The sequence below is a fragment of the Camelus ferus genome, chromosome 6 (genome assembly GCF_009834535.1).
Source record: "Camelus ferus isolate YT-003-E chromosome 6, BCGSAC_Cfer_1.0, whole genome shotgun sequence".
In the NCBI taxonomy this organism is placed as follows: Eukaryota; Metazoa; Chordata; class Mammalia; order Artiodactyla; family Camelidae; genus Camelus; species Camelus ferus.
In genome coordinates this window covers 25,535,234-25,560,221 of record NC_045701.1, presented here as the reverse complement: position 1 = coordinate 25,560,221, position 24,988 = coordinate 25,535,234, and the positions used below count along the sequence as shown (strand labels likewise).

Genomic DNA, 24,988 nt, shown 5'->3' with positions numbered 1-24,988 from the left:
CAAAACCCACACATCAAGAAATCGTCAGAAAAACCAAGTGATTACTGATCATCTCTGCCTCATTGGCTACGGGGTAGGAATCTGACTCAACCTGAGCCGAAGCGTTTAGTATCTTTGCCGCTCATGTTCACTGAGCTATTTGTAAGGACTGTTTTGCTGGGGATAGGCCTTCTTTCTCCGCCTGAGTCCTCTTTAACCGTCCCCTCCCTCGACCTCAGGCCAAATTTTAAAAAGAAGAAGAAGAAGAAAGAAAAGAAAGAAAGAAAGAAAAAAGTCGCTTCTATGGAGAGAAAAAGCTTTGTAGAACAGCACACCCCGCGAAATCCGTCCTTACTAAAGAAGGAAATACTCAAGATGAATGGTGAGGCTGGGCCTTTGAAAGCGGATTTAAGTACTTTTAATATTGAAATTGTGCAAATTAGCAAAAGAATCGCACCTAAAAAGTGGCCTGCGCTGGCCTGCCCCTCACCCCCCCCCCTCCCAAACACACACCCTTCGCGGCCCGCCCTCCGCCGCGCCAGCGGTTACTTCCTTCGGGTTAGCTGCCCCGGGCTCGGCCGCCTGCCCCGGCAAAAAGAGGAAATAACTCACTTCTCGCCGCCTCACTCCTGGGGCCGAGACCTGGGGCGCATCCCCTGCTCGCGCCCTCGGCGCCGTGTCCCCGCTCGCAGCCTCCCTGGGCTCCGCTAGCCCTGACGTCCAACCCGCCCCTCACTCCCAGCTCCCCAGCGGGGGCTCTAGGTTGTTCCCTTCCTCCCCGTCTCTCTTGAGCTTCAAAAGGGGGCTCTGCTCGAACTTCCCGGAGCTCGGGAAAAGCGGGTGCTTCTGGGCAAGGGAGGGGGCCCAGGCTGGGGAAAGGTAAGAAACAGTAAGCCTTACCAAATTGTCCAACTCTGGGTTTGAGGAGAAAAGTGGCTTTTCGGCGCGAACCTATAGGAAGCAGAGAAAGTCAGCATGAATTACCACCCCATTTAAAAGAAGAAAAACCCTGTCACCGACTAAACTGTAGTGCGTGACTGGGGATGGTGGAGGGAGTAGTGGCGGAGAAGAGGAGAGGGGCTCGTAAAATACATGAAAAACTGGTGCCTTAAAATAGTGGGGTAGGTTGAAAAAGAATCAGGGCCTTCTGGTTCTGGCCCCATCGAGGGGTACCTGGAACCGCTAAGCTGTAGCCGAGAACTCAGGGCCGTTCTCTGGCCCGAGTACCCCCTTATCCTGACGTCCACAGGGCTGTGGTTCGCAGCCTTCCTCACCTCCCCGCCCGGCGCCGACGGCCCCAGAGGCGCCCAGCTTCCTTCCCTCCCGGTCGGGCACTCTCGGGGCCCTCAAAGCCCCTATCCCCAATTCTTGTTCAAGTAGCTGCTGGCAGGGGAAAAGGCCAAGCCCCAGATTAGGAGCAGGTCAACTTTAATTCGAGGGTCGAGCCCCTGTATTCCTGGCTGGGGGGAAAAACAAACACCCATATTTATCTCCTCTCCCAGTTCGCCTCCAGGCTCAGGGATGGGGAGGAGGCGTAGAGCGCGGACTGGGCCGGAGGAACAGATCGGGTGTCCCTGCCTCTTCCTCCTCTTTCAAGTAAAGCTCTGAGGAAAGGGGAGGGGGAGTGAGGGGCTGCAGGAGGCTGAGTGGGTCAAGAAGGTTGGACCTGCTTGGCGAAGACCGCGATGTCCTCGTTGAAGGAGTCGGAGGAGCAGACGTCTCCGCCAGCCACTCCGGGTTCCCGGGGAGTGCAGGTCGCCAGCTCGCACTTCTCAAAGACCAGAGCTAACAGAGGAAACAACGGGTGCCTAACGGGCAGCGCCACGCAGAGACACACACACGGAGACGGGGTGCAGAGGGGAAGGAGCAAGAACTGTAATCAACAAGTTTGGAGGGTTCGGATTCCTTCTTTAATACAGCAGGCACACATCACACTTTTAAATCCTTCCTCAGCCAGCCGAGCCTGGCCAGAAACAGAAAGGAAAAACGGCCTGGCCCTCTCCCTCAGCTCAGGACGCCCTCAGATCTGGTCGGAGAAGCCCCTGGCCCCTTTAGCCTGCCAAGTAAAAAAAGCCTCGGTTGGAACGTAGTGAAACATCCAAGAAGCTCAGGCAGCCTGGAGCCCGGAGTTGATTCAGACCCACTCCCCACACTACAGGGCCGCCAAACCAGCCCCTGAGACCCAGCCCTGACCTCCCAAGAGAGGAATACTCTGTGAAACCCCAAATTGCTTTAACTCCTCATTTTAAAGGGCACTTCAGAGGAGGCCCAAGGCTTCACCTACACACACACACACACACCCCAAGTGATATTTCCTCAGTCTAAATCGGAGAGTGCTCTCCTAACCTCTCCACCCCCTTGCCTTACAAACTTGTTTTCACCACCTTTAGTAAAGCCCGGGTGTAGGGGCCAAAATATTAGGAATGGTACACGCTAAAGAGCTTCCTTCCAAAGACCACATTTCTCCAGCAGGCAAAAATAAATAAATCGAGTGTTAAAACTTGGAAGTGTGTGCGCGCGCCTGCCCTTTGTGTTCCTCCAGGCGGTTTAGCTACACTTCGGGATGCTTGCGGCCTCTGGCTTCAGGCACAGTGGCTGTTTACCCACTGTCCCCTCCCCTTGGCAACCCACAGCCTTCCCCACCTACCCTCAGCTAGGAGAGCCTGAGTGGTACACGTTTGGATTGTGCACCCCCATCCTTCCCCGAGTTCTCTCAGAATTTAAAATAATTTCCAGCCATCTCCCTTACTCCCCCTAAGAGCCGCCCTATGCAAGCTGCAGTCCCTTCCACCCCGCTGCACTTCAGGGTCTGCCCCCTTTATTTACAGAGAATTAAGAAGTGGGTGATTAGGACTTCCTGGCCGACAGGAGCAGCCCTGATCCTAGCTCAAGCTGCTTTTAGTGACTCCCAGACTCGGTAGGAAACAGAAAAGAAAAGGAAAAAAAGTTGCTCCTCATCGGCAGGAAACTTTCTCCGTCGCCAGGGCCTCTGTTAGGGGGCCTGGAAGGACCAGCTCTGCGTCCTTTGGCCAGGAATCCCGTCCTTGGGGAGAAGGCTCTGGCAAGATTCTGAGGACTCAGTCACTCCCGGTTATGGGGTCCGGCGTGACTGGGCCGTGGGGGTGGAGGAAGCCATATCTTCCCGGGACTTACACTCAAGGGGCAGAAGAGCAGGCCCCCTTCACTGCCTTTTCCTAAGGCAAGAGGTTCCCGCCCCCCTACGCTAAGGAGAAATAACACCCCACTTAGCCGTCCACCTCCTCATCTCCCACAGAGACAGACACACACTCGCACTCACACACACAGTATGCTGGGTCGGGGCGGGGGGGGGGGGTGGTTTACCCGTAGATCGCATCCTTGTCCCGCTTCAAGGCGTCATTGACAGCGGATCCCATGCTGGCCGGCATGACATTGGGGTGCGGGGCGTGAGCGCCGTAGTGCTGCGTGGCGTGGAGCGGCGGCCCGTGGTTCAGGTGGTGAACCGGGGGGATCGGCCGAGGCGCGTGAGGGTCTCCATACATGGAAGCAGGCACCCCTACTCCGTCCATCCCGCCGTAATGGGGCAGCTCATCGTACTGTCAGAACCCGGCAAAGGGGCGGGGGACGCAGGAGGTGAGAGAGCGAGGAGAGCCGAGGGGGGATAGGAAAAGAAGCAGGGAGAAGAGAGCGAGAAGAGAAGTGGGGAAGGAATAGAGACAAGAGACGGAGAAAGACGAAGGGAAGAAGAGAGAGGAGGAGGGGGCGGTGAGAGGGAGGGAGGAAGAAGCGAGAGAAAGAGGAAAATAAAAATAAAAACAAAGTCAGAAATGAGAAAAGTACCGAGCACGAGTTGAACACAGAAACCAAACCATCCGAAACAACGGAGTTGAAAGTTGTGGGGGAAAAGGGAAATGTTTTTAAATTTTAAAAATGAAAAAAAAAATATGAGCCGAGGGCAGCGTTTAGAGCAGAGAGAGGGGGTGGTGAGGCCGGGGACAGAGGGGGCGCCAGGAGGTCCCGCTCGGGCCGGAGGCAGCAGAACCGTAGCGAGCCAACCGAGGGAGAAGTGGAGTTAGTGTGAGGAGGAAGCCCCGGATCCCACCCCTAACCCCCCTTCGCCTTCTCCAGAGGATCCAATAAATCAAAAGGCGAAATGAAACAAAATAAAGAGAAGAAAAACGCTAAGAATCAGGACGAGAACGCCGAGGACGAGGGAAGACTGGGGCCAGTGCCTCCCCCGGGGCAGGGAGCGGAGGGTGGAGGGGGTGGGGGGAATAACGTGAAAGTTACCAGAAACATTATTTAGCAGCGGATTCCCTGCGTCCTTGTCAATTTCAGAGACAAAACAAGCAGCCCAGGCTAGTCTAGGCGGCGGCGCAGCGGCTGCGGCAGCGCGGCCCCAGCGGCGGCCCCGGCGGCGGCTCCTACGCAGCCGGTGCCCGCCCCGAGCCGCGGGAGCAGCGGCGGCAGCGGCGCAGCAGCGGCAGCGGCGGCAGCAGGAGAACCGGGGGAATCGCGCTGCTGGGGTAAAAGCTGGAGCGAGGCGAAAGCGTGTAACAATTGCACTCGCGCACACACACACACACACCACTCACACGCACTCGCCGCCCGCCCGCTCGCACAGCGCTGAAACACGCGCGCCCAGACACGCACACACGCACGCACACACACTCGCACACACGCAGAGGCACGGGGGGGAAAAGAAGCCGATGAATAATTTTGCTGCTATTTTTTTAAATACTGGCCGCCATCATCAAGCAGCGAGCAGCAGCAGCAGCGTTGAAGGGAGAGGAGGCATCGGGACAGGCCCCTCTTAGGAGAGGATTTATATCTAGGTAAGTGTTGGAGATTTAAACCTACCCTTTGCGCCATCAGTCTGCGCTCCAATAAACTCCTGGATGTGTCGTATATTTAATATCCCAGTCCGGATAAGAAAGTGATCTAGGCTGAAGATTCCTTATTTTTTTTCCAAACCAAGGAGACTTCTCCCAATTCTCCAAAATGTTATTTTTAGGGGAAAAAAAAAAAAAAGCCCAGGCAAGACAACGAAGAGTTTTTTTTTTCCTGTGATATTTCTTCTTTTTCTCTTTTTTCCTCTTCTTCCTCCTCCTCCTGATCTTCCTCCTCCTCCTCCACCTCCTCCTCCTCCCCCTCCCCTCCTCCTCCTCTTCGGTCCTCCTTTCCCCCTCTTTCTCTTCTCTTCCCCTCAGTTGGAAAAAAAAAAAAAAAAAAAGAAAAGAAAAAGAAGAAGAAAAAGAAGAAAAAAAAAATTGTCAAGCCCCCGAACTGAAGGTTACGAGCGGCCCGTCAGCAGCCCACATGTAACCGAACTGTCGTGTTTCATGGCTTTTTGCCACTCCAGCTGTCAATCAAAGCCCGGAATGTCAAGGTAGTGAATGAATGATGGTTGATGATGATGAAGAGGAGGAATCTTTCAGACCCGTTTTTTTCTTCCAGTATAACTCCGCGAGGGGTTTCTGCTTCTTGAATTTTTTTCCTCCCCCTCCCCCCTCTTTTAGCTTTGCCCCCGCGGTATCTATAATACGACCCTCTCTCTTTAAAGTATCGTTCGAAGAAAGCAGGGGGGGGGAATCAAGAAAAAAAATGAATAGTTTGCAAAAATTGGACTTCCTCCCCCCCTTTCCTGGTAGGTATTTTGTCTCTCCCTCTCTCGCTCGCTCGCTCGCTCTCACTCGCGCTCGCTCTCTCGCGCTCGCTCTCTCTCGCTCTCTTTCTCTCTCTGGGAGATGAGTGAGTGTCAGTAGGTGTTGGCAGGTTGGCTGCTGCCTGGCTTATAGAAGAGCCTCAGTTTGGCGGCGCGGGTCGGCGGCGGGAGAACGAAATGACGGAACCCGGAAGTCGTGGTGGCCATAGCCCGTCGTACGGCGGAGACACATCCCGGGAGTGGGGAGCGGGAGCGAGGAGGAGCGCGCCGCGCCGAGCCTCTGATATGCAGCGAGTGCGATCGGACGGCCCCGGTTGGGGGGGCGGGGGAGGCGGGGGGCGGGAGGGGGAGGGGAGGCAGGAGCCCAGCAGACCTGAGCAAATCAGCGAAGCTGCTCCTCCGCGGGGACGGCGCGGGGGGAGGGGGAGGAAGGAGGGAGGAAGAGAAGTGTGTGTGTGTGTGTGTGTGTGTGTGTGTGTGTGTGTATGTGTTCGCGCGCGCGCGCGCGCACGTGAGGAAAGAGGGAGAGAGAATGAGAATGAAGACAGGGAAAGCGCAGAGAGGAAAACTGCAGAAAACCACAGGGAAAGTACGGTACAGCCTCGGATCTTTTATTTATTTTTTTAAAAAAACTTACTTCTAGTTCATTTCCCCATCACTCCTGGCTCTTGCCTAACGGGGTCTTGCCGGAGACGTTTGGCATGGCGCTCTTGCTTTTGTTCTTTTTAATTCTGCGTGCCCTTGCTCCTCTGCCAGCCGATTACCGCTCCCCGAAGGCATTCTGCTAACACCCAGGGGCAGTAGGATCTGCAGACCGTACTACCGCCTAGCTAGTTTTTTTTTTTAAGTGATACTTTTTTCCCCTGTGCAGATCCAGGACCCTTGTTGTCAGCATTCATTTTTTTTCTAGGACTAGAAGAGACCAGCTTAACTCAGAGCGCTCCCTCCAAGCTGTGCGGACAAGGGCCACCCTGAAGAGTCTTTGGGGACCGCGGTGGAGTCGGGAGGAAGTGGGGAGGGAGTCGTTTGGGTGTTTGATGTTGTCTGATGTTGCCAAAGGGTGTGTTGTGTGTGTGTGTGTGTGTGCGCGCGCGCGCGCGCTCGCGCGCATGCGGCTGGTGTGCGCCTCCGAAGTGGATCTCACTTAGAGCTGGGAAGCATGGGAGGGAAAGACGGAGAGGTAAAGAAAAATAGAGAGAGAGAGAGAGAGAGAGAGAGAGAGAAGATGCCCAGCGTGGATTGGCCGGTACTCCCTGCCCCGCTTTGTTGTTGTCGCCCGGGGCTCAGAGGCCAGTGAGCGGTAACGCCGGCTAATGGCTGTGTTAATTACACCCGGCAATTTCGCGGAATCAGGAAGATGGGGCGGACTCCGAATGAACTTTTCCAAAAAGGAAAAGGAGAGTGGGGGGAAAGAAGGTAACTATCCCACACCGTTTGTGTAGAAAGTAGTTCTAGCCGGTGTATCTCCGAATCCCCGGTTGGAGCTGCACTCAGCCTCACCTCCGAGCCGGGGGTATCCCGGCGGCGCGCGTCAATCACTCCGAGCCCGGAGCTGGGGGCGGAGCTAGGTCTCCCCGCGTGAGCAATGCTGCAGCAGCCCCCGCCGCCCCCTGGCTCCCGGCAGCCTCTCAGCCGGGCCCTGCGCTCTGAGAGTGCCCTCTCCCCAATTCCTCGCTTTAGCCCTGGTTCATGGTCCCCAGCCCAGAGAATTGAAAACAGACTGTTTCTCAACAGCCGCCTCCTCCAACTTTGAACCCATTCTGAGGAGTAGAAAGTAGTGTATCCTCTGTGCGGGGCTTTGACCTGACTTCCCGAGGAATGGAGGGGAGGCGCAAAGAGAATAAAGTACTGTGTGTGTGTGTGTGCGTGCGCGCGCGAGCGCGCATGTCTGTGTGTGTGAGAGAGGGAGAGGGAGAGGGAGAGAGATGAGAGGTAGAATGAGAGAAGGCGGATGGATTTGGGGGGGCTTTTCATGGTCTCCGCTTCAGTGTAAGGTTTCGGGCAACTCTCAACTGATCTTAGATCACAGTCTGCAGAGACTCCAAGCGGAGTCGGAGAAATTTCGCCCCGTTTTAACAGGGCTGAGCAATGAGCTCCGGAGGTCAATAAAGCCCTCCAGAAATGATGAATGATTGAGCACCTGTGATGATGATAGTGATTACCAGAGCAATTAAACAGTTTGATTAAATGAGCCATCATAACAGTGATGTCTGCGGGAAATCGGCCCTCAGTATAAAGAAAGATAGTGCGGAGGGGCTGGCAGGGGCGAGGGTAGTGCGACGTCCGGGAGCGGGGCCGCGGGCGGCGCGGCATTTGCCCGGGTGGCCCAAGCAGGGACTGCCGGGAGCTTCGGGCAGGAAAGTCTAGCCCAGGTTTCCAGCCACTCTTAAGCCCGGCTTCTAGCCTGCAAGAGCCGACTGGTATGAAACCTGCAGGCTGGGGAGAGGGCCCTTCCCCCTCCCCTCCTCATTTTTTCCCCCAGAAGAACTCCAAGACTAAAACCATCCTTATTTGTTGCTGAGTTGCTCGTCGACATATAAGAAAAGGTGAGTAAAAAGAGAAAAGAAGATGCAAAAGAAAAGAGAAAGCTGGCTTCCAGAATTTTATTTCAAGAGGCAGTTATGCGAATTCATTTTTAGCTGGGGCGGGAAGGATGAGAGAAAACAAACAAACAAACTAGTCTCGCTGCGGAGCTTTTTCGACTTTGCAGAGGTCTTTATATTGATGGATCCACGGTCCCGGTGTAGCGCCGCTAGCTGAGAAGTTTATACTCAATTTTTCAGTTTTGACTTTTCTAACTGTTCTTATTTTCAATATTGAGTATTTGTTGTCGCCAGTAGGGTTATTGTTGTTTTAAGTGTCCGGCATAGTAAGCACCAATTACTTTTCTTTTTAAAAAGACACTCAATTTACTTGATAGATGCTTCTTTTGTAAAAATCAACGTCGAACCGAACCTCTGCATCGCAGAGTTTAAACATTCAAAGTTGCTATCTTCCGCTGCTTTTACCATCACTTCTTCCATGGTACTCTGAAGTGAGTTATCATTCCTACAGCCTTTCTTTAGAAATACTACACTAGTTTTTTTTTTTTTTTTAATGTTTCTTCAGTGGCAGTGTATCCAAGTAAAAGCAATTCAGACAGGTTGAAGATTTCTGTATTTTCAAATAATTGTTAAGCTAGTAATGGCTTGATTACTCCGTTGTAATCTTGGGCTTTACAAAAGAAAAAAGTTCAAACTCTATTTTCATGTGTTTTCATCCTTTGGGCAATGCAGAAGGCATTTTAACCCGAACTCCTTTCTTCCTTTCTTTCTCTCTCTCTCTAATATCCCGTAACTTCTTTTGCATTTTATTGAATACATTAAAGCAAATAACTGGGACAATCTGTTTAAATGTGGGAAGAAGAGAGAAATGGACATTTTGAGGTAGTGTTAAAGAAAAAAAACAATGATACTTAAACTCCAAAGACTTTAGTTAAGAAGTGTGAAAGTGTTAAAAGTGAAGTCCTTCTGGAGGAAAATCTCTTGTCATTTAAAAATTCATCAGTTGCTTAAGAGGAGAACCTCGAATTTCATTCGACTAAAGAGATTTCAGTTACCTAGTTGCATGTAATTTATGAAACCGTTAGTTTAAAACAGCATCGCAGTGCGATGGATTACACACAAGATCAAGTTGGAGGTGATTCACGATGTCGGTTCTTGGTCAATCTGATGACTTTAAAGGACTATTACTTTTAATCACCAACTTGCTGTTGTTTTATTAATAGAGCTGAAAAACGTTTAAGAACTCCATAGTCTCCCCTAACCCCCAATTTTGCAGTCCTACAGAAGCTATTCCAAAGCAGTGGGGTACGCCGGCTTTCTGATTTCTAGTCTGATAGAACATTGCTGATGCTCCATTCTCAGCCTCCGCAACCCCGCCCGGGCTGTGAGGCTCATCTGCTCGCCCACATTTGGGGTAAAGGAAAAGTAGGTGGGGCAGGCCCAGGAGACAGGCGTGAGATGGGGGTCGCAGGAGGCGGCACACACCTCCGTCAACAGTCAGCTCCTTTTGCCCAGGCTGGAAATGGTTTTAACAGGCGGTAAAATTTCATCTTGCGGTGTCAAATTGGGGTCATTTTGGGGTTAGAGTTCTCAGTGTCCGAGAGGAGCTGTCCAGCTGCGTGGGGACTCATTAACTGCAAAAGATCTGTTTCAGTAAAAACAATTCAAAGACAATCAGAAGGCTAAAGACCCTCTACAAATCGCATTTTACAAGTGCCCCAGAACAAATATGTATGCTGAAATCTATTTCTTCAGAATCCCAAGCCGGCTACTTAGCTCTGGAGTGGGGATGGAGGCACTGGATAAAAGAGAGGTGAAAGGGAGGGGACCTGATCGAGTAGGGGCTAATGGAAGGGGGAATCCGGCCTTTCAAATTTAAGGGTCTGTTTTTAATCACCCCTTTCTTATTGGAGCATCCCCAAGACTTCTGAGAACTGCTTCTTTTCTACTTTTCTTTCTTTCTTGTCTCAACATGGAATACTATTATAGGCAACATTTAAGATTTTAAAAGAGTAATTGAATCTCACTATAGTTTCTTTATTTAAAGGGCATTGGCTTTATAGAGAGTAACTTGAAATGAGCATTTATGAAACTACACTCTATTTTAGGTGAATTTGCCCACCTTCCTTAAGCAGCTTCTGTGCCTGATTCTTTTCACTATTTTTTTCTCTAGAAAGTTACAGGTCCTAAGCACAGATAACTCCAAATTATTCAGAACTGTGAGGTCTGAAGTGTTAATCTGTGTATTAAAATCATGGGTTTAAATCCTTTTTGTCTTCTTACAACATTTAGAACAATTGATGCCTTGCTAGAGGAGCAAATAAATCCAACCTTAATCTTATTTATAACTTTAGTTAATGTTTTGAATTGGAGCATTTTGGATTAAGCAGCCCCCCCCCCCAGCACCATAAGGTTAATTTTTATTTGTGGAGGTTCTGTTGGCTGGTTTAGATGAAAGATGTTAATTACTACTTTGATTCAAAAAATTTCTTCAGGTAAAAGGAAAATGCAATTAAAAAATGAGAAGCTAGATGTGAGATGCCTGGGGTTTTAGAATAAAACCAAGCCAGTATTTTAAAGTAAAATATAATTTGAAAGAAGTTTTTTTTCTTGCATTGCTGACCTGAGCAAGTAAAAAGAATCAAAACATTTTATTCTTCCATTCTCTCTTTGGACTCCACCTTGTCGCTAGGTCTTCTCTCTGCATCTGCTTCACTGTTCTTTGGGTTCTGAATGCAACAGTGAATTTTTGTAGCCCAGCTCTTTTCTCCACGCCTCCCAGAGTGTAAATTGTTATTCAAGGAGTTTGACTGCAGCCCTGCAGAAACAGTCCTGAACCCAGCATTGCTGGGACAAAGGCAGAGGGGCTCTCTTCTGCTCCGACCTACTGGCTGACAGTTGGAATTTTTGATATATATTTTATTTGGTGTTTCCAATATGTGTTTGCCTCTCCCTCCCCACCTCCTTGCAGCCATCTATTACTTTAAAAACATCTCTTCCCTATAAACCTCAGCTCATCCTTGTGAACTGTTTTTGACCTTGCCATCAGTGTAACCAGCAGCTCTGAAAGTTGACTAGGAAGAATTCCACCCGCTTTCTTACCTGTCAACTTTGCTCAGTCTCCTCCAAGCTGGGATCAAGAAAGGGAAGCGGACTTTATGTCTTTGTTTTTTGGTCCTTTCCCCATTTAGGCTTTCTATCATAGCTTTCCCTCCTCCATTAATAACAATAAAGCACCCCACAATTTATCTTCTTAAATAAGATGGGATGGAATCATCGTACTTTCTTTCCTTTTGCCCTGTTATTTCTTATTTCTTCCAGTTTTAGCTGCTTCACTGTCTCCCAGAAGGAGAGTATTTCAATAAATAGCCCTCTAGCGCTATCTGGCGGGGCTCCAAGCGCGACGTGCGCTCGCTCTCGCTGTCTCTGGCTCCTTCCCACTCTCTCTTCCCTCCTCTTTACCTTCCTCTTATTCTTCCTCTCTCCTCTTTCTCTTGTCTCTTCCGCAATCTTGATCCTATCCTCTTTTCTCTCTTCCTGATGCCCCCCTTTCTAGCTCCTACCCTCACGTGCAGCGCAGGCAGCTGGAACGACCCGGTCAGAGGCAGATACCCTCGGATCCAGGTGACGCTCCGGCGAGGGAGCTCTTCTAGGACTCCCACCTTCACCCAATGTGGCTCACACACGTCCTTTGCCTTTGATTCGCATCTTAAAGTTGTTTAATCGTTGCTTAAGCCTCAACGTCTCAGCTGGCGGTGGTCTGGAGGGGCGTGAAGTTTGAAGGAAAGAAATCAGACACTGGAATCCCGGCTAGTGGAGACCAGCTAAGTTTTAGGTCAGGAGGCCGAGCCTCAGTGCGAGTTTGAGGAAGGGTCGGGGCTTCGCGGGGGTGGGAACGGCCATTTGGGAAAGGGCTGGAGTCCCGGCGCCAGCGGCCCCCGCCCGCCGGACCCCTACAGCACAATGGACTGGTCCCGTTCGTATCCTGGGCCTGTCTTGGATTTTTTAAGTTATTATTATTAAATTAGCTTTATCCTCCCTCTCGCACCACTACTACCACACCAAATTTGGAGAGGAGCGGGAAAGAAAAGTAGGAGATCACTAGAAACCCCACAGGGCAAAGAAGAGAAAGCCAGCAGTGTCAGCAGGAACGCACGCTGGAGGGTGCAGTACTCATCAACATCCTCCCTCCTTTCTCGAAGAAATTTGTCTTCTTTCTTATTTGTGGCTTTTTTTTTTTAAACAGTAGCCTGTAAACCCACAGCGGTTTGTAGAGAGCGGTCACAGGGGGTAGGGGGTGGGGCGGAAGGAGAGAGTCAATTCCGACTGGGTGCTTTAAATTAAAACTCTCTCTCTCTCCTCTCTCTCTCTCTCTCTCTCTCTCTCTCTCTCTCTCTCTCTCTCTCTCTCTCTCTCTCTCTCTCTCTCTCTCTCTCACTCGCGCGCGCACACGCACACCACACACACACACACACACACACTACATATCCTGAACCTTAGAGAAATCTCCAATACTTTCTTTGAGCAAATCTCTTCCATCTAATCCTTGAAACAGAGGAAAGGATCTAAGGCCTGGGGGAGGGTTAGATTCACTTAACTTTATGATTGCATTTTCCAAAATCTACTCTTGACCCTGCAAAGTAAAAGTGAGGACCATATCCCCAATTCAGACCCAGTCAGTGGCTACTTGAAGTGAGGGGGACCTCAGCCTGCAATGTCTGATCACACAAAGACCTCTTACCAATTCAGAAATCCTCCCCCTCCCCATAATCTGAAAAAAATAGAATAGAAAGGGTGGAGGATGACACAATCGTAGGTTCTGTTCCTCAAGAATTGCCCCCCTCCCACCCTCACACCAAAGGAAGAAAACACAGTTTAGGTGTAATTAATTGAGGGCTGTTATTAGGTCATCATTAGCCAAGGTGCAAATAATTGCAGCCCATTTTTACTTAAAATTGACCAGCCCCAGAGTGATAGATCGATTTGGAGTATAAAAATGATGTATCAAAACATCAATGTCGATTATTTGAAATATTGTAGTCGAATTTTTTTATTGCTTCATCGGTTAAGTGTCTGAAAGTGCAGTGTTCAAACATATATTTATGTTGTCAATACTGTCAGAACTGTCAGTTTTAGTATACCGGATTTGTACTACATTTTGAATTTACTCATTTACATAAAATGCCCACCCTAGGATTCCCCCACCCCTACCCCATCTCTCTTTCCTCTCATCTCTGGAAAATCCGTGTCAGTTTCTTCAAAGGATTCAGCAATCTGTGCCACAGCTGAAGTGTGCACTGCCTCTTTTACTCAATTTTCCACATCGGATTACATGTCTTTTTCACCATTTCTAACTTTCAAAGGGAGTCTTCCTCCCTTCTTCCCAACTCTGCCTAGTCCAACCTTTTCTCCAAAATAGTACTGTAGCACTTGGAAAGCTTCAGGTTTAAATATCCACATCTCAGCTCCAAATAAACCGTTTAGGTAGAAAACGAAAAAACTGGACTTCACTGTACCTCCTTGGCTGCTCTCTTGTAAACCGGGCTTCACTGAGCACAGGATCTCACACGTATTAGGGTCCATCATCAAATTACCTGAAGAATTCAGATCTTCCCGGGAAATATATTTGGAAATAGACTTTTTCTTTCTTTTTCCTTAAAAGCTGTGATAAGAGAAAAAGAAACAATACATATAAATGATCGGCACGTTTTACCTTTAAAAGCTTTTGAACTCAATCGAAAGACACAAGTTGGAAGCAGAATTGACAGTTTTAATTCTACCCATTTTCACCTGGCACGTCAGATCAGAGGCAATCATTTATTTTATGGGGGGTAGATGGGGAAGTCAGATAGAAAGCTTGCATCCGCTGAAGTCTCTATCATAAAAAAATCACAGAGAAATTAAAGACATTTATTGAAACGCAAACATTCTCTCCACATTCTCAGTCTAGACCAATTGAAATTTACAAATTCACGTTCTGCCTAAATTTATGCTTTTTTTTTTTTTCTAGGATTCCCTCCAAGACTGATAGGAAAGAGGGCCACTTCTGGACTAGTTGTGAGGATGTTTCTTTCTATAACACTGAAGCACTTTTTATAAACCTTTTAATGTATTTAAATAAATCTATTTGGACATTAAGAGAAGCTATACATACAAAGATAGCCTGGCTTTATGCCGGCATTCCCAGCATTAGGGAAAAAAAAATCTAACTGAGAAGCTTTTTTCCATAACTAACCATGGCCAAAAAAAAAAAAAAAAAAAAGCAAAGCAAAAGAAAGTTTCCTGCGTGCATCTGCATGTCTTCGTGTGCACGTTTATAAACATCTTCCAGTCCGTGTCTGAGTGTTACCTCCCTCCTGCCATACACTCGAAGGCAGAGGCGTCGAGGGATCGCCCCCAGAGAGCTGTGTTTACTTAGGTTTTTTTTTTTTTAATCTCTCCGCCATGTATGACAAGTGTTACTTTAAGAAATTCATCAACCTTCTACAGATACTTCCAGTTTTACTGTAATGATCTGCAGAAGAGAACTGCCATCACTTTCTCACATCCCAAGGTGTTGCAGGGACTGAAGAGAAAGGGGAGAGCGGCTGAAACGCTTAATTACAGCGGGGGAGGAGGGGCGCGAGGCCGGACCGAGGGAGGGGGCGTAAGGAAGGTCTTTACTTGGCCAGGTAGTACCTGGAGAAAGCTGCGAATCCTCATCGCGAATATTTGGGAAAGATATGGTTGCCTTTTTTTTTTTTTTTTTTTTTTTTTTGGTAATGCCTTTGGGGAGAAGTGATACTCTTCTGTAACAATTAGCTCAGACAATAAAAATAATTGGAAAATCAGTTGGAATTTCTGAGTTTTTAATTACGTTTAATTTTGTGCTAAGCCGTAAAATTACGAATGCCCCTCAATTAAACACTCTCCTCTTGTAAAGCGTTTAACAACAATTATTCCTTAATCAGCCTGAATGTGAGTCACAAATGATGCTTTTCCACATCAAAGGGACGTCCTTCGACGTTACCTTTTAGTCATAAGTAAGAGGATTAATTCCTATAATTAGAGGGATAAATATGTGCATAAATACATCTCACTCTCTCCTTTAAAAAAACAAAACAAAACAAAAAACCCAACACTTTCACTCAGTGTGAGACGTAAGACGTGGCCGGCTCTGGTAGGGTAAGTGTTTTTAATTGTCAGCCTCGGCCCGACACCCCTTTGCTGGCGGGCGAATCGAAACGAGGAGAAGCAGGCGCGAAGCACAGAGACCCAGAGGGACACACACCCGCGCACACGTGTACACAGAAATGTACACACGGGTCAGGATGGAGGTCCAATGCTCGCGGACCCAAGACCCCCGCCAATTCCAATGTGATGATCCCAAGACAACAACCCACTCCCCAACCCTGGGCCCTGATCCGCGCTGCAAGAGAGTTCTCTTCCTGTCAGTCCACGGGGCCTGAAGAGCGGGGTCCCTGCCCTAAGCCGAAGCTCCGACTCTTCAGGCTACAAATAAAAATTGAGCATGACCTTTTAAAACTCCTGTGTGAATATCTCATTTACCTAATGACTTTATGTCACCTAGGAAGAAGGTCAATTTCCTCTTAACCTTTCCCCCGCTGCTGCAGTAAGCATTCTTCCCTAATCAATGGTGGCTGGAATAATCAATTCCCATTTTATGATCGCTGACTAACTCAGTCTCTGGGCGGGGTGTGAGCGCGGCGGGGCTCACTCAGGCCGGGACAGAGGTCTCTCTGGGTCCACCCAGCTCCGCCCGGCGCCAAGGGAAGCTGCTCGTTCTTCCGTCGAGTTCAGGGACCTTGGCAAACTTCCCTCCTCCAACCGCCGGCGTGACTTCTGAGTTGTCACTAATCCGAACCTGATATTCACCAGAGCTCCTTCGGTCACCGACAACGCTCCCCGCTGCTGCTAGGCCTCCCACCCGCCCCTCTTCGGCATGTTTTCATTTCTGAGTCTGTAGGCAGGGATTGCCCCGACGCAAAGGAGTGTGTGTGTGTGTGTCTGTGTGTGTGTGTGTGTGTCTGTGTGTGTGTGTTTTAGTTTCATTTACATTTTAAAAATTATTTTTGCCTTCTTCAGCGAGGATCTCTCAGCTCTTTCACTCTGTCTCAGCCGGCTCACTTTGCATAAACAAAGCAACAACAGAAGCTCAGAGTGGGTGGATTCGTGTGGAAATGAAGTCAACTGGCAGAGTTCTCTCACTTTTCCTATCTTTTTTTTCTTCCCCCCCCCTCCCTCTTCCATCTTTCCTTCCTCTTCTCTTCCCTTCCTTCTCCTCCATCTCCCCCCACAGTACTCAGTTACTCTAAAAGATAGGTTATTAGACGCCACTATCCCTATTTCCAGTTCCGGGGGAAATTACCAGGAAAATTACTAAGTCAAAGCTAATTTGAAAGTGACTTTGGGTAAGGTTCCACATTCTTGATCTTTCCAGGGCCTAATATGATCCCCTTTCACCTCTCAATCTGTCATAAAGTAGAAGTTGGCTTTGATCCACACAAGGCTTATTTGTAGAAAGGGCTCTCTTAACACTGGTTCACCACCCATCACTGGAACTTCTTTGCTCTTAGTCTGCTCTAACCCCATTTTCACTTACTACCAAGACAGAATGGAACTGCTGATGATTATCAAGCAATCAAAAAAAGGCAAGGAATCACTTTTCTTGGAGAAGATGTCCTACACTCAGTTTTGTTTTTGTTTTTGTTTAGGTCTTTCAGATTTCTTATGATTAACTGGCTAGTTAAAACCCAGCTCCAAATGGAAATTTTTCTCCTGAGAGTGTTCTCTCAGGTCATGTTGATGGTCTTTGAAGAGGTAATTAAAATGCCCTCTTTTAAAACTCATTCCTCACAGGCAGATATTCTGTTACAATCGAGAAGTCTGTCAAACAATCAAAACAAAAATGTAAATATTCTACTTTAGAAGGTGGAATAAAGATAAATTGCTTACTCTGATGTAAAAAACAAACTAGAAAGGCCTCTGAGTTCAAGGTGAAGCATTTCTGAGTCAAAACACTCTCTGTTCACCCACAGCAGCCTCCTTAGTTCCTGTAAGTAATAGAGATGGCTGACAACTCACCACTCCAGCCTGTCAGAAACTCCACGTTCCTTCCATTCTTGCCTTGGGCCTGAAGGCTCTAGAATTGTGACCTCTGAGAGGCAGTTGGAACAGGCCAGGTGCAGGATCTGACCTGGGATGGGGCCAGGCCAAGTTCCCCGTATTTTTATTTCCCTCCTTGCTTCATACCAGGAAGTAATTTGCAACTCTAGTTGAATTGGATTCTGGATTTAAATGGGTGTTGAGGGTTGGTGCAGCCCTGAGTTAACAGTTTATAACAGCCTGGCTTTTAGAGAATTTGTTTCATATTCCCAACAACTGAATTGCAGACGTTCCGGGACTGCAACCTGTTTGTAAGTCATGAAGCACTTGTGCAGGAAGAGTTCCCCATCGCTAGGAGCCCTGAGTGGGACTTTTATCTCTATTTGACAGAGGAGCAGACAGATTGGGGATGGGCCCCTTGACCTCAGATAATTAGCACAGTCTTCCTTCTTAAGCAAATTTAATTCTCACACAAGGAGTAATTAACCACCTCTGACTACTCACTCACTCTATGAGAATTTCCTTTTCTTATCTTAAGGGCCCTTGCAGGGATATTGAATAATATGTTAAACATTAGTTTTTAGTTTCACTTCAATTACACATCTTGCATTCTGCTCACTCCTTCCACAGTCGATGGAACACACTTAGCATAGTCTTAGGCTGTGTTCTAATTCTAGCATTTCAACTAGGAAATCCAGTCATCAGTTTACTTTCCTCTCCAGTCCCCACGCCACACACTAGACTACTCATTGGACGAGGAAAATTCTTTAATTGTGCTTAATTTGGAGAACGTGTCAGAAGAAATACATCTTCTTAATAATCAAAAATCTTATTCTCTCCCTTTGACTTTCTAACAACTTTGTCCCTAGCATGTCTCACTGAGGGTTATAAGTTAAAATTACATGTCAGGATATAAACCATGAGTACAGGAACAGGAAGAAGGACCACACAGACCACTAGCTTTTCAAGGGTGACTGAGGTCTCTGCAAGGCTGATATTCTAAATGGAAAGACATCTCTTTCAAGCATCTCTAAGGGATAGAGTTGAATTAGATCACTTCCGATGTGCTTTCTAATCCTGAAAGGACAAAAAGGAACTCCCCAGCTGAGGAGCAGTCAGGAGCTCAGTCTTTGGAGTCTGACAGGAAGGGGATGAATCTTGGTTCAGTCTTAAGCTAACTGTGTAATCTCAAGAAATTTAACCTCTTTGAACCTCAGTAACCTCAGGTACAAAATCAGGATTTTGTACTTAATATTACTGGATATCTGCTGTTAGCCCCTCCAGACCCACTAGTTACTTTTCCCACCTGGCTCTGTGATCCTGGAGGCGCATATGGATGGTTTCAGACTGTTACCTTGGCCTTTGCTTCCTGTTGGGTTTGCTCAGAATGGGTAGAGTGAGGTCTGAGTTTCGATTTCCAGGGTGGGCTGGCTGCATCTCAGCCAGGGCTCAAGCAGCCCTCTTCACAGACCTCTCTCTCTGGGTTCAGGTAACCACTTCCCTCTCCATTTCCAGCCTTGGTACACTGCACCATCCCTTGTGGTTTCCTAACACTTTGCTCACACCTTTTTAATATAGTTTCTTTATAAAGTCCTCCTCAAATTACCCAATTTGATATGCACCATCTGTTTCCTGCTGGACCCTGACTGATATACCTAATAAACTTGTTTGGAAGATTAAAATTAAATGAGATAATGTATATATATATAGCACAAACCACAATGCCTTACATATAGTAAAAGCTTAATAAATAGAACTTTCAGTTTTCTTTTTACAGTTATTATCTGCAGCCCCCTCATTTTATTTATGAGGAAAAGGAGGCCCCAAGTGGTTAAAGTACTAATTCAAAGTCTAATTAACTCAAGACAGTAACAACCGGGGACCAAGTCCCCGGACTATCAGCTCTCAGTTCATTGCTCTTTCTACAGCAGCTTGTCGAGCAAAACAGATGGGGGAGGAGGGAAATCCTTTTGTCATAGATGTTGGAAAAAAGGTTAGATGGGTTATAGGTAGAGGTGCAGGAGGTAAAAAGCATCTTTCCACATAGCATTGGATTTGTCTCTGCTAAATTATTACTGAAATAAAGTATGATGTTGTGCGTTGAAATCCAGTGATTTCACTAAGACTGAAATAGGTATGTTACAGGAGGAGCAATATATGATTGACAGGTTAAAAACAAATTTACAAACACATAATTGGAAGTTTTACCAGGAGGCATCATTATGTTTCTAAGACCTATAGGGTATACCAGAATTAATTTTTAAAGAAAGGCTGATTTTGGGATTAGCAGTGCTCATTGAGTATGAACTTTATAATGCTTTAATATTGTACTGTGCTATGAACTCACGTGCACCCAGGACACCAAATTCTCGCCCACAGACACTCTACAACTTGATTATAGTAACAACGTGATGGAAATAATTTAATAATTAATTCCTTCTTTCTTTCAGTCATTCAGATAAATATTTATTGTGCTTGTATATTCTCCAAAAAACTCTTCTGGGCATTAACATTTAAAGATTAATTAAATATATTCTCTACTTCAATGGGTTCACATAGTGAAAGGTAGGTGTATCAACAGATTTTGGCATGGACAAATGTAAAAATATGCCTAGGCTACTGTGGGAGCCTTGAAGAGGCTAAGTGGAGTAGAGCACATTGAGAGAAAGGAGCTTTCCTCGGTCACAATTGAGTCTTAGCAAACAGAATTTTGTCTCAGTCCAATTACATGCTATCCTTTCAGATCCTTCCAAATTATTGATGATATCAGTTTATTAATATTTACTTCTTACTAATATAAATATTAGTAACAAAACCAAAAAACATATGTAGTATTGTATTACACTTTACTATGGCAGGTTGGCCAAAGGATATACGAAGTATATGTGGAAACTTAGAAAAATTTAAATAATATTTCTCTGGGTGAGTAGTGTATGACAGAAGAGGGATACATTTAAAAGCTGATATTTTCCACAGACTTCTTAGGAAATGTTACTTTCACAGAAGATTGTTTAAATTTATTTTGCCAATTAGGCCCTATTTATATAATGAGTTAGGTCAGACTTCTTTGAGGTATAAACATACACTTTGAAAAATGAGTTGGAACCTATGCATGGAGAAGAAACATACAAGGAAGGCCATTTACTCCAGAACCCAAGATGCATTCATACAATTGGATAGATTAATAAATGCAACACAACTTAAAACAGGTTGTTTCTACATGTTCATCTCAAAATTGGTCATTGCATCTCAGTTTTAATGGGTAAACATGATGCCTAAGCACAATTTACTTTACCACAGTAAAGCTGCTGAATACTTGTGTCTCTTTTTGAAGTCCAAACTAAAAACATATAACTCTGCTTGATTCTCCTTCAAGCTATTTTTATCTACTGACCCTGATCAACTTCATTTAGTTTACTCTTTTTTTCTGTCCACCCAACATTAAAATGAATTCCTGTTCACATTATGTGTGTGTGTGTACCTATGTATGTCCATATGTATACATATCTCCATTTTAGCATCTACAATTACAGCTACACTTGGAACTTAAACTTACTTTCAAGATCTCAAGTGTAGAGATTTGCTTTTTATTTCTTATCAGATCTTTATCCTCTATTGAAACAAACAAGTTTGTCTTCATTATGACCCTCATTGTGACTTCTGGTTTCTTGATCATTTTCTGCCACTCGGTTAGTCACATCTTGATTTACTTGCTCCTCCACTCAGTTTAAGCACTAAGAAATCTTTAAAAATGTATCTTAATTTTTTATGTTAAAAAGTAGTATATACTCATTAAAGACAATTTGACAATGTGGAAAAATGGGTAAAAGAAAAAAATCACCCACAGACAAAAGTATCCAGACATAGTCGCTGTCAAATTTTTATTATATTTCTTTGCATTTTTTTCTATACATGGTTCCTTTTATGTAGTTGTAATTGTACTTTGTATTAAATTGCATCCTGGTAAAGCTTTCAGGTTTTGTGTGACCATCAATCTAGGTGTCATCAATTAAATTAAGTATCATGATTCATTTTCCATTACACTATTATTGGGCACTAATGTTTTTTCATTTTTTTTATGTATAATTCTGTAATGAGCAATTTTTGTGCATAAAGGCTTTTTAAAATTCAGGAATATTTTCTTAGAATGGATTCCTGGACATAGATTGAAGGGTGTGAGTGTATTTAAAGTTAAAATCCAAAGCCTGTAGTCCTCTTTGAACTTTTTGTCATGACCTCCATGACAATCTCCATCTTAATCATTTTCTGTTTCTCTGGCTGGATAATCAACTTTGGAGGGAAGAAGTCCTGAATACATACACTTCATACTTGTGGTCTGAATGTCAGTTGGCTTCCTGAAGCTAAGATTATTCTTATTAGAAAAACAAAGAGTTTATACTGTATAGCACAGGGAACCATATTCAATATCCTGTAGCAACCTATGGTGAAGGAGAATATGAGAAGGAATGCATGTATGTGACTGAAACATTGTGCTGTACGCCAGAAATTGACACAACATTGTAAACTGACTGTACTTCAATAAAAATATATTAAAAAATGACTCTTCTACCCATTTTCTGGGGTGAATCCTTCTTTTGACAATAACTGATTTGCTCCTCTAATCCCCCGTCCCTTTCTCTTTGCTGCCTTTTCCTCTCATTTCCTACTTTTCTCCTTTCTACAAACTACTCAGAAGCCCCAGAGTACTCTCACCCCTCTCATTCTCAAGTGATTTCACTTCCTCCTTCACCAAAACTGAGAATTTCTGGCATGAGCTTTGTAATACTCTCTCTTTTCGGTTGTTTCCTATTTGATTGGTCATAACATCACTCTGCTTTTAAAAAAAGACCACTTAGTGTCACTTTACTTCTATGTTTAGTAAAATATTTGTGACTTACAAAAGCATATATGTAACATATTTGGCTGTTACAAAGTATAATAAGAAAAGGAACATGTGGAGGGGGTAGGGTATAGCTCACGTGGTAGAGTGCATGCTTAACATACGCAAGGTCCCAGGTTCAATCTCCGTACCTCCTCTAAAACTAAATAAGTAAATCTAATTACCTACCCCTAAAAATAAAATAAAATAAAATAAAAAAGAAAAGGAAAGGAACATGTGTGAACCAGCCACCCAACTTAAGAAAAGAGGAACCATATTTTCAAGTGTTCCTTCCCTTTCATCCTTCTGCTTCTTCTTGAGGTAACTACCATCCTGAATTTTTAAAAAACACTTTTTTGTGTGCATGTATTCCTGATCTATATATCTATTTTCTATAACCTATATAAATCATATATAATAGAGCATTATTAATATATTATATATATCAACCTCTCTTTATATACTATATATTGATGTACTATATATTGACATGAATATATATATATTTCTAAATAATATATTGTTTCATTGTGCTTTTTAAAAAATAAAAATGGTATCACACTCAGTGTAGTCTTTCTGGATTCTTTTTTTTCATTCAAGATTGCACTTTTAAGATTAATTTTTTTATGTGTTCATTGCTTTTTATTTCTGTTTGATATTCCATTGTGTAAATATAACACAAATTACTTATCTTTCCTTCTTTGAGTTGTTACCATTTTTGTTGTTGTTGTTGCTATTATAAAGAGTTCCGTTGGAAGTATTCTGGTATGTGTCTCTTGATGTTTACCCGCTAAGAATTTTCTCTATTTAGAGTATAAACCTAGGAGTGAATTGTCAGATTGTTTAGTAGACAAAAGTTCAACTTTGCAAGATAACATGAATTATTTTCCAGGGATTATACTGATTTACACTCCTGCTCGCTGTGTGTAAGATATCCTAGTGGTCCACATCCTCTCTAATACTTGGTTCTTTTATCTTTCTCTTCTTGTCCCCTTCTTCCTCCACCTCCTTCTTTTCCAACTTGGTGGGTATAAAAAGGGATTTCACTTTAGTTTTTAACATGTATTTTCCGAATCACTAATAAGGCTGAGCCTCTACTCTTTACTCATTTCCTCTTCCGTGATGTACCTCTCTATGTATTGCCTTCATTTTTCTATTGCATTTTTGGGCTTTTTATTAATAACTTTATGAGTTCTATATCTCAAATATCTTCTTCCAATTTGTGGTTTGTTTTTTCATCTTATTTGAAATGTGTTTTGATGAACAGAAGTTTTAAATTTTATTGTAGTTTAATTTACCAATATTTTCTTTTATGGGTTGTGCTTTTTGTGTCTTGTGTGTAAAAGATTCTTTCATATCCTAAAGTTATAAAGATGTCTTTCTGTGAAATTCTTTAATAAACTTGATTGGTTTTCTTTTTGTACTTAATTCTCTAACCAACAAGGGAATTTAGTTTTGTGTGCGGGAGTGAGGGAAGAATCCATTTTCATTTTCTTTATATGGAACCCACATCCCAACTCCATTGCCTCCCCAGAGATCTTCAGTCTATCTCTCTCATATATCAGTTTGTCTATAAATTCTTTGGGCCTTCAATGTAGATAATAATACAGTCTGCAGAAAGTACAGTTATATTTTCCCCTTTCCAGTCCTGTGACTTCCTTTCTTTCCCCTTCCTTTTGTTCTACCTTCTCTTCTCTCCTTCCCCTCCTCCTCCTCGTCTACCTTCTCCTCCTTTTTTTTTTTCTTTCTTCTTGGTCTTATTGCTTTTTCTAGCCCCAGATCTCCAGGGCAATGTTGAAACTAAGCATTCTTAAATAGTGGGCATCATTATCTCTTTTCTAATTTAAAAGAGTGTTTCTAGCATTTCTCCATTAAGAATGTTGTTTACTCGGGGGAGGGTATAGCTCAGTGGTAGAGCGTGTGCTTAGCATACACGGGTCCTGGGTTCAATCCCCAGTACCTCCATTAAAATAAATCTATGAATAAACTTAATTATTGCTGCCCACCCCAAACAAAACCAAAAAAGAAAGAATGCTGTTTACTGTAGTTAATTGATACTAATCTTCATCAGATTAAGGAAAAATTACCCCTCATGCCTAGGTTTCTAGGAGGTTTTTTTTTTTTTTTAATAACTGCATGTTAAATTTTGTTAAATGGTGTTTCTATAACATGATCATTTTTTCCCCTCTACTCTGTTATTGTGGGACACTTCATTTATAATTTTTCTAACATTAAACTACTCTTATATCTTTGGACTATATCCAAGCTGATCATCATATTGTCTTTGTTGTACACAGCCAGGTTTAGATTAACAACATTTTCTTTATGATTTTTGAATTTCTATTGGTGCTAGAAAATGGCCTGCAATTCTCCTTTTTTTCTTTTTTCTTTTTTTCCCCTGCATTTGTTATCATCTTTGCCTATTCTTAGTGATAAGGTTACACTGGCTTCATATAGTTAATTAGAATTAGGGGGAATGTCCACATTTTTATTCTTTAGATAAATTAATATATCATTGAAATGATCTGTTTCTTTAAAAATTGAAAGGGTTTACTCTAAAATAATATTGGTTTTCCTTTAAAAAATGATTTTTAATTCCTGATTAAATTTCTTTAATAATTATTACATGAAAATTCAGATCTATGACATCTTTTTGAGTCAGGTTTGGTAAGTTATTTTATATAAATTTATCAATATCACCTAAGTTGTCAAACTTATTGCATAAGGATGTATATTAGCCTTTTCATACCACACTTTTGGTGTCTGTTATATCTGTATACATATTCACTTTTTTATTATTACTTTTTTATGACTAATAGGGTTCTATTGTGCTTTTTC

General features: G+C 44.5%; 1 protein-coding gene and 2 long non-coding RNA genes across 13 annotated transcripts in view; 1 reads left to right on the top strand and 2 right to left on the bottom strand.

The window, feature by feature from the left end:
- The window catches only part of MEIS2 (Meis homeobox 2), a 195,696-nt gene extending 189,770 nt beyond the window's left edge, over positions 1–5,926 (bottom strand). The window contains exons 1-4 of one of the 11 annotated variants that reach the window (XM_032481536.1): positions 4,819–5,926; positions 3,322–3,554; positions 1,646–1,787; positions 880–930 (exon numbers count right to left, since the gene is read on the bottom strand). In XM_032481536.1, coding sequence (XP_032337427.1) covers positions 880–930; positions 1,646–1,787; positions 3,322–3,554; positions 4,819–4,830 — 438 coding nt within the window. In that variant the 5' untranslated portion in view covers positions 4,831–5,926. The other 10 variants (XM_032481538.1, XM_032481531.1, XM_032481533.1 and 7 more) reach the window with 10 other exon arrangements.
- Positions 5,927–9,476: 3,550 nt separating this feature from the next.
- LOC116664159 lies at positions 9,477–17,389 on the bottom strand. Its single transcript, XR_004320516.1, has 3 exons — positions 17,251–17,389; positions 13,683–13,828; positions 9,477–9,811 (listed from the first exon to the last, which is right to left on the bottom strand). It is a non-coding gene; the product is annotated as an uncharacterized LOC116664159 (long non-coding RNA).
- LOC116664160 lies at positions 11,403–14,428 on the top strand. The gene is made up of 2 exons (XR_004320517.1): positions 11,403–12,001; positions 14,177–14,428. It is a non-coding gene; the product is annotated as an uncharacterized LOC116664160 (long non-coding RNA).
- Positions 17,390–24,988: the final 7,599 nt, after the last annotated feature.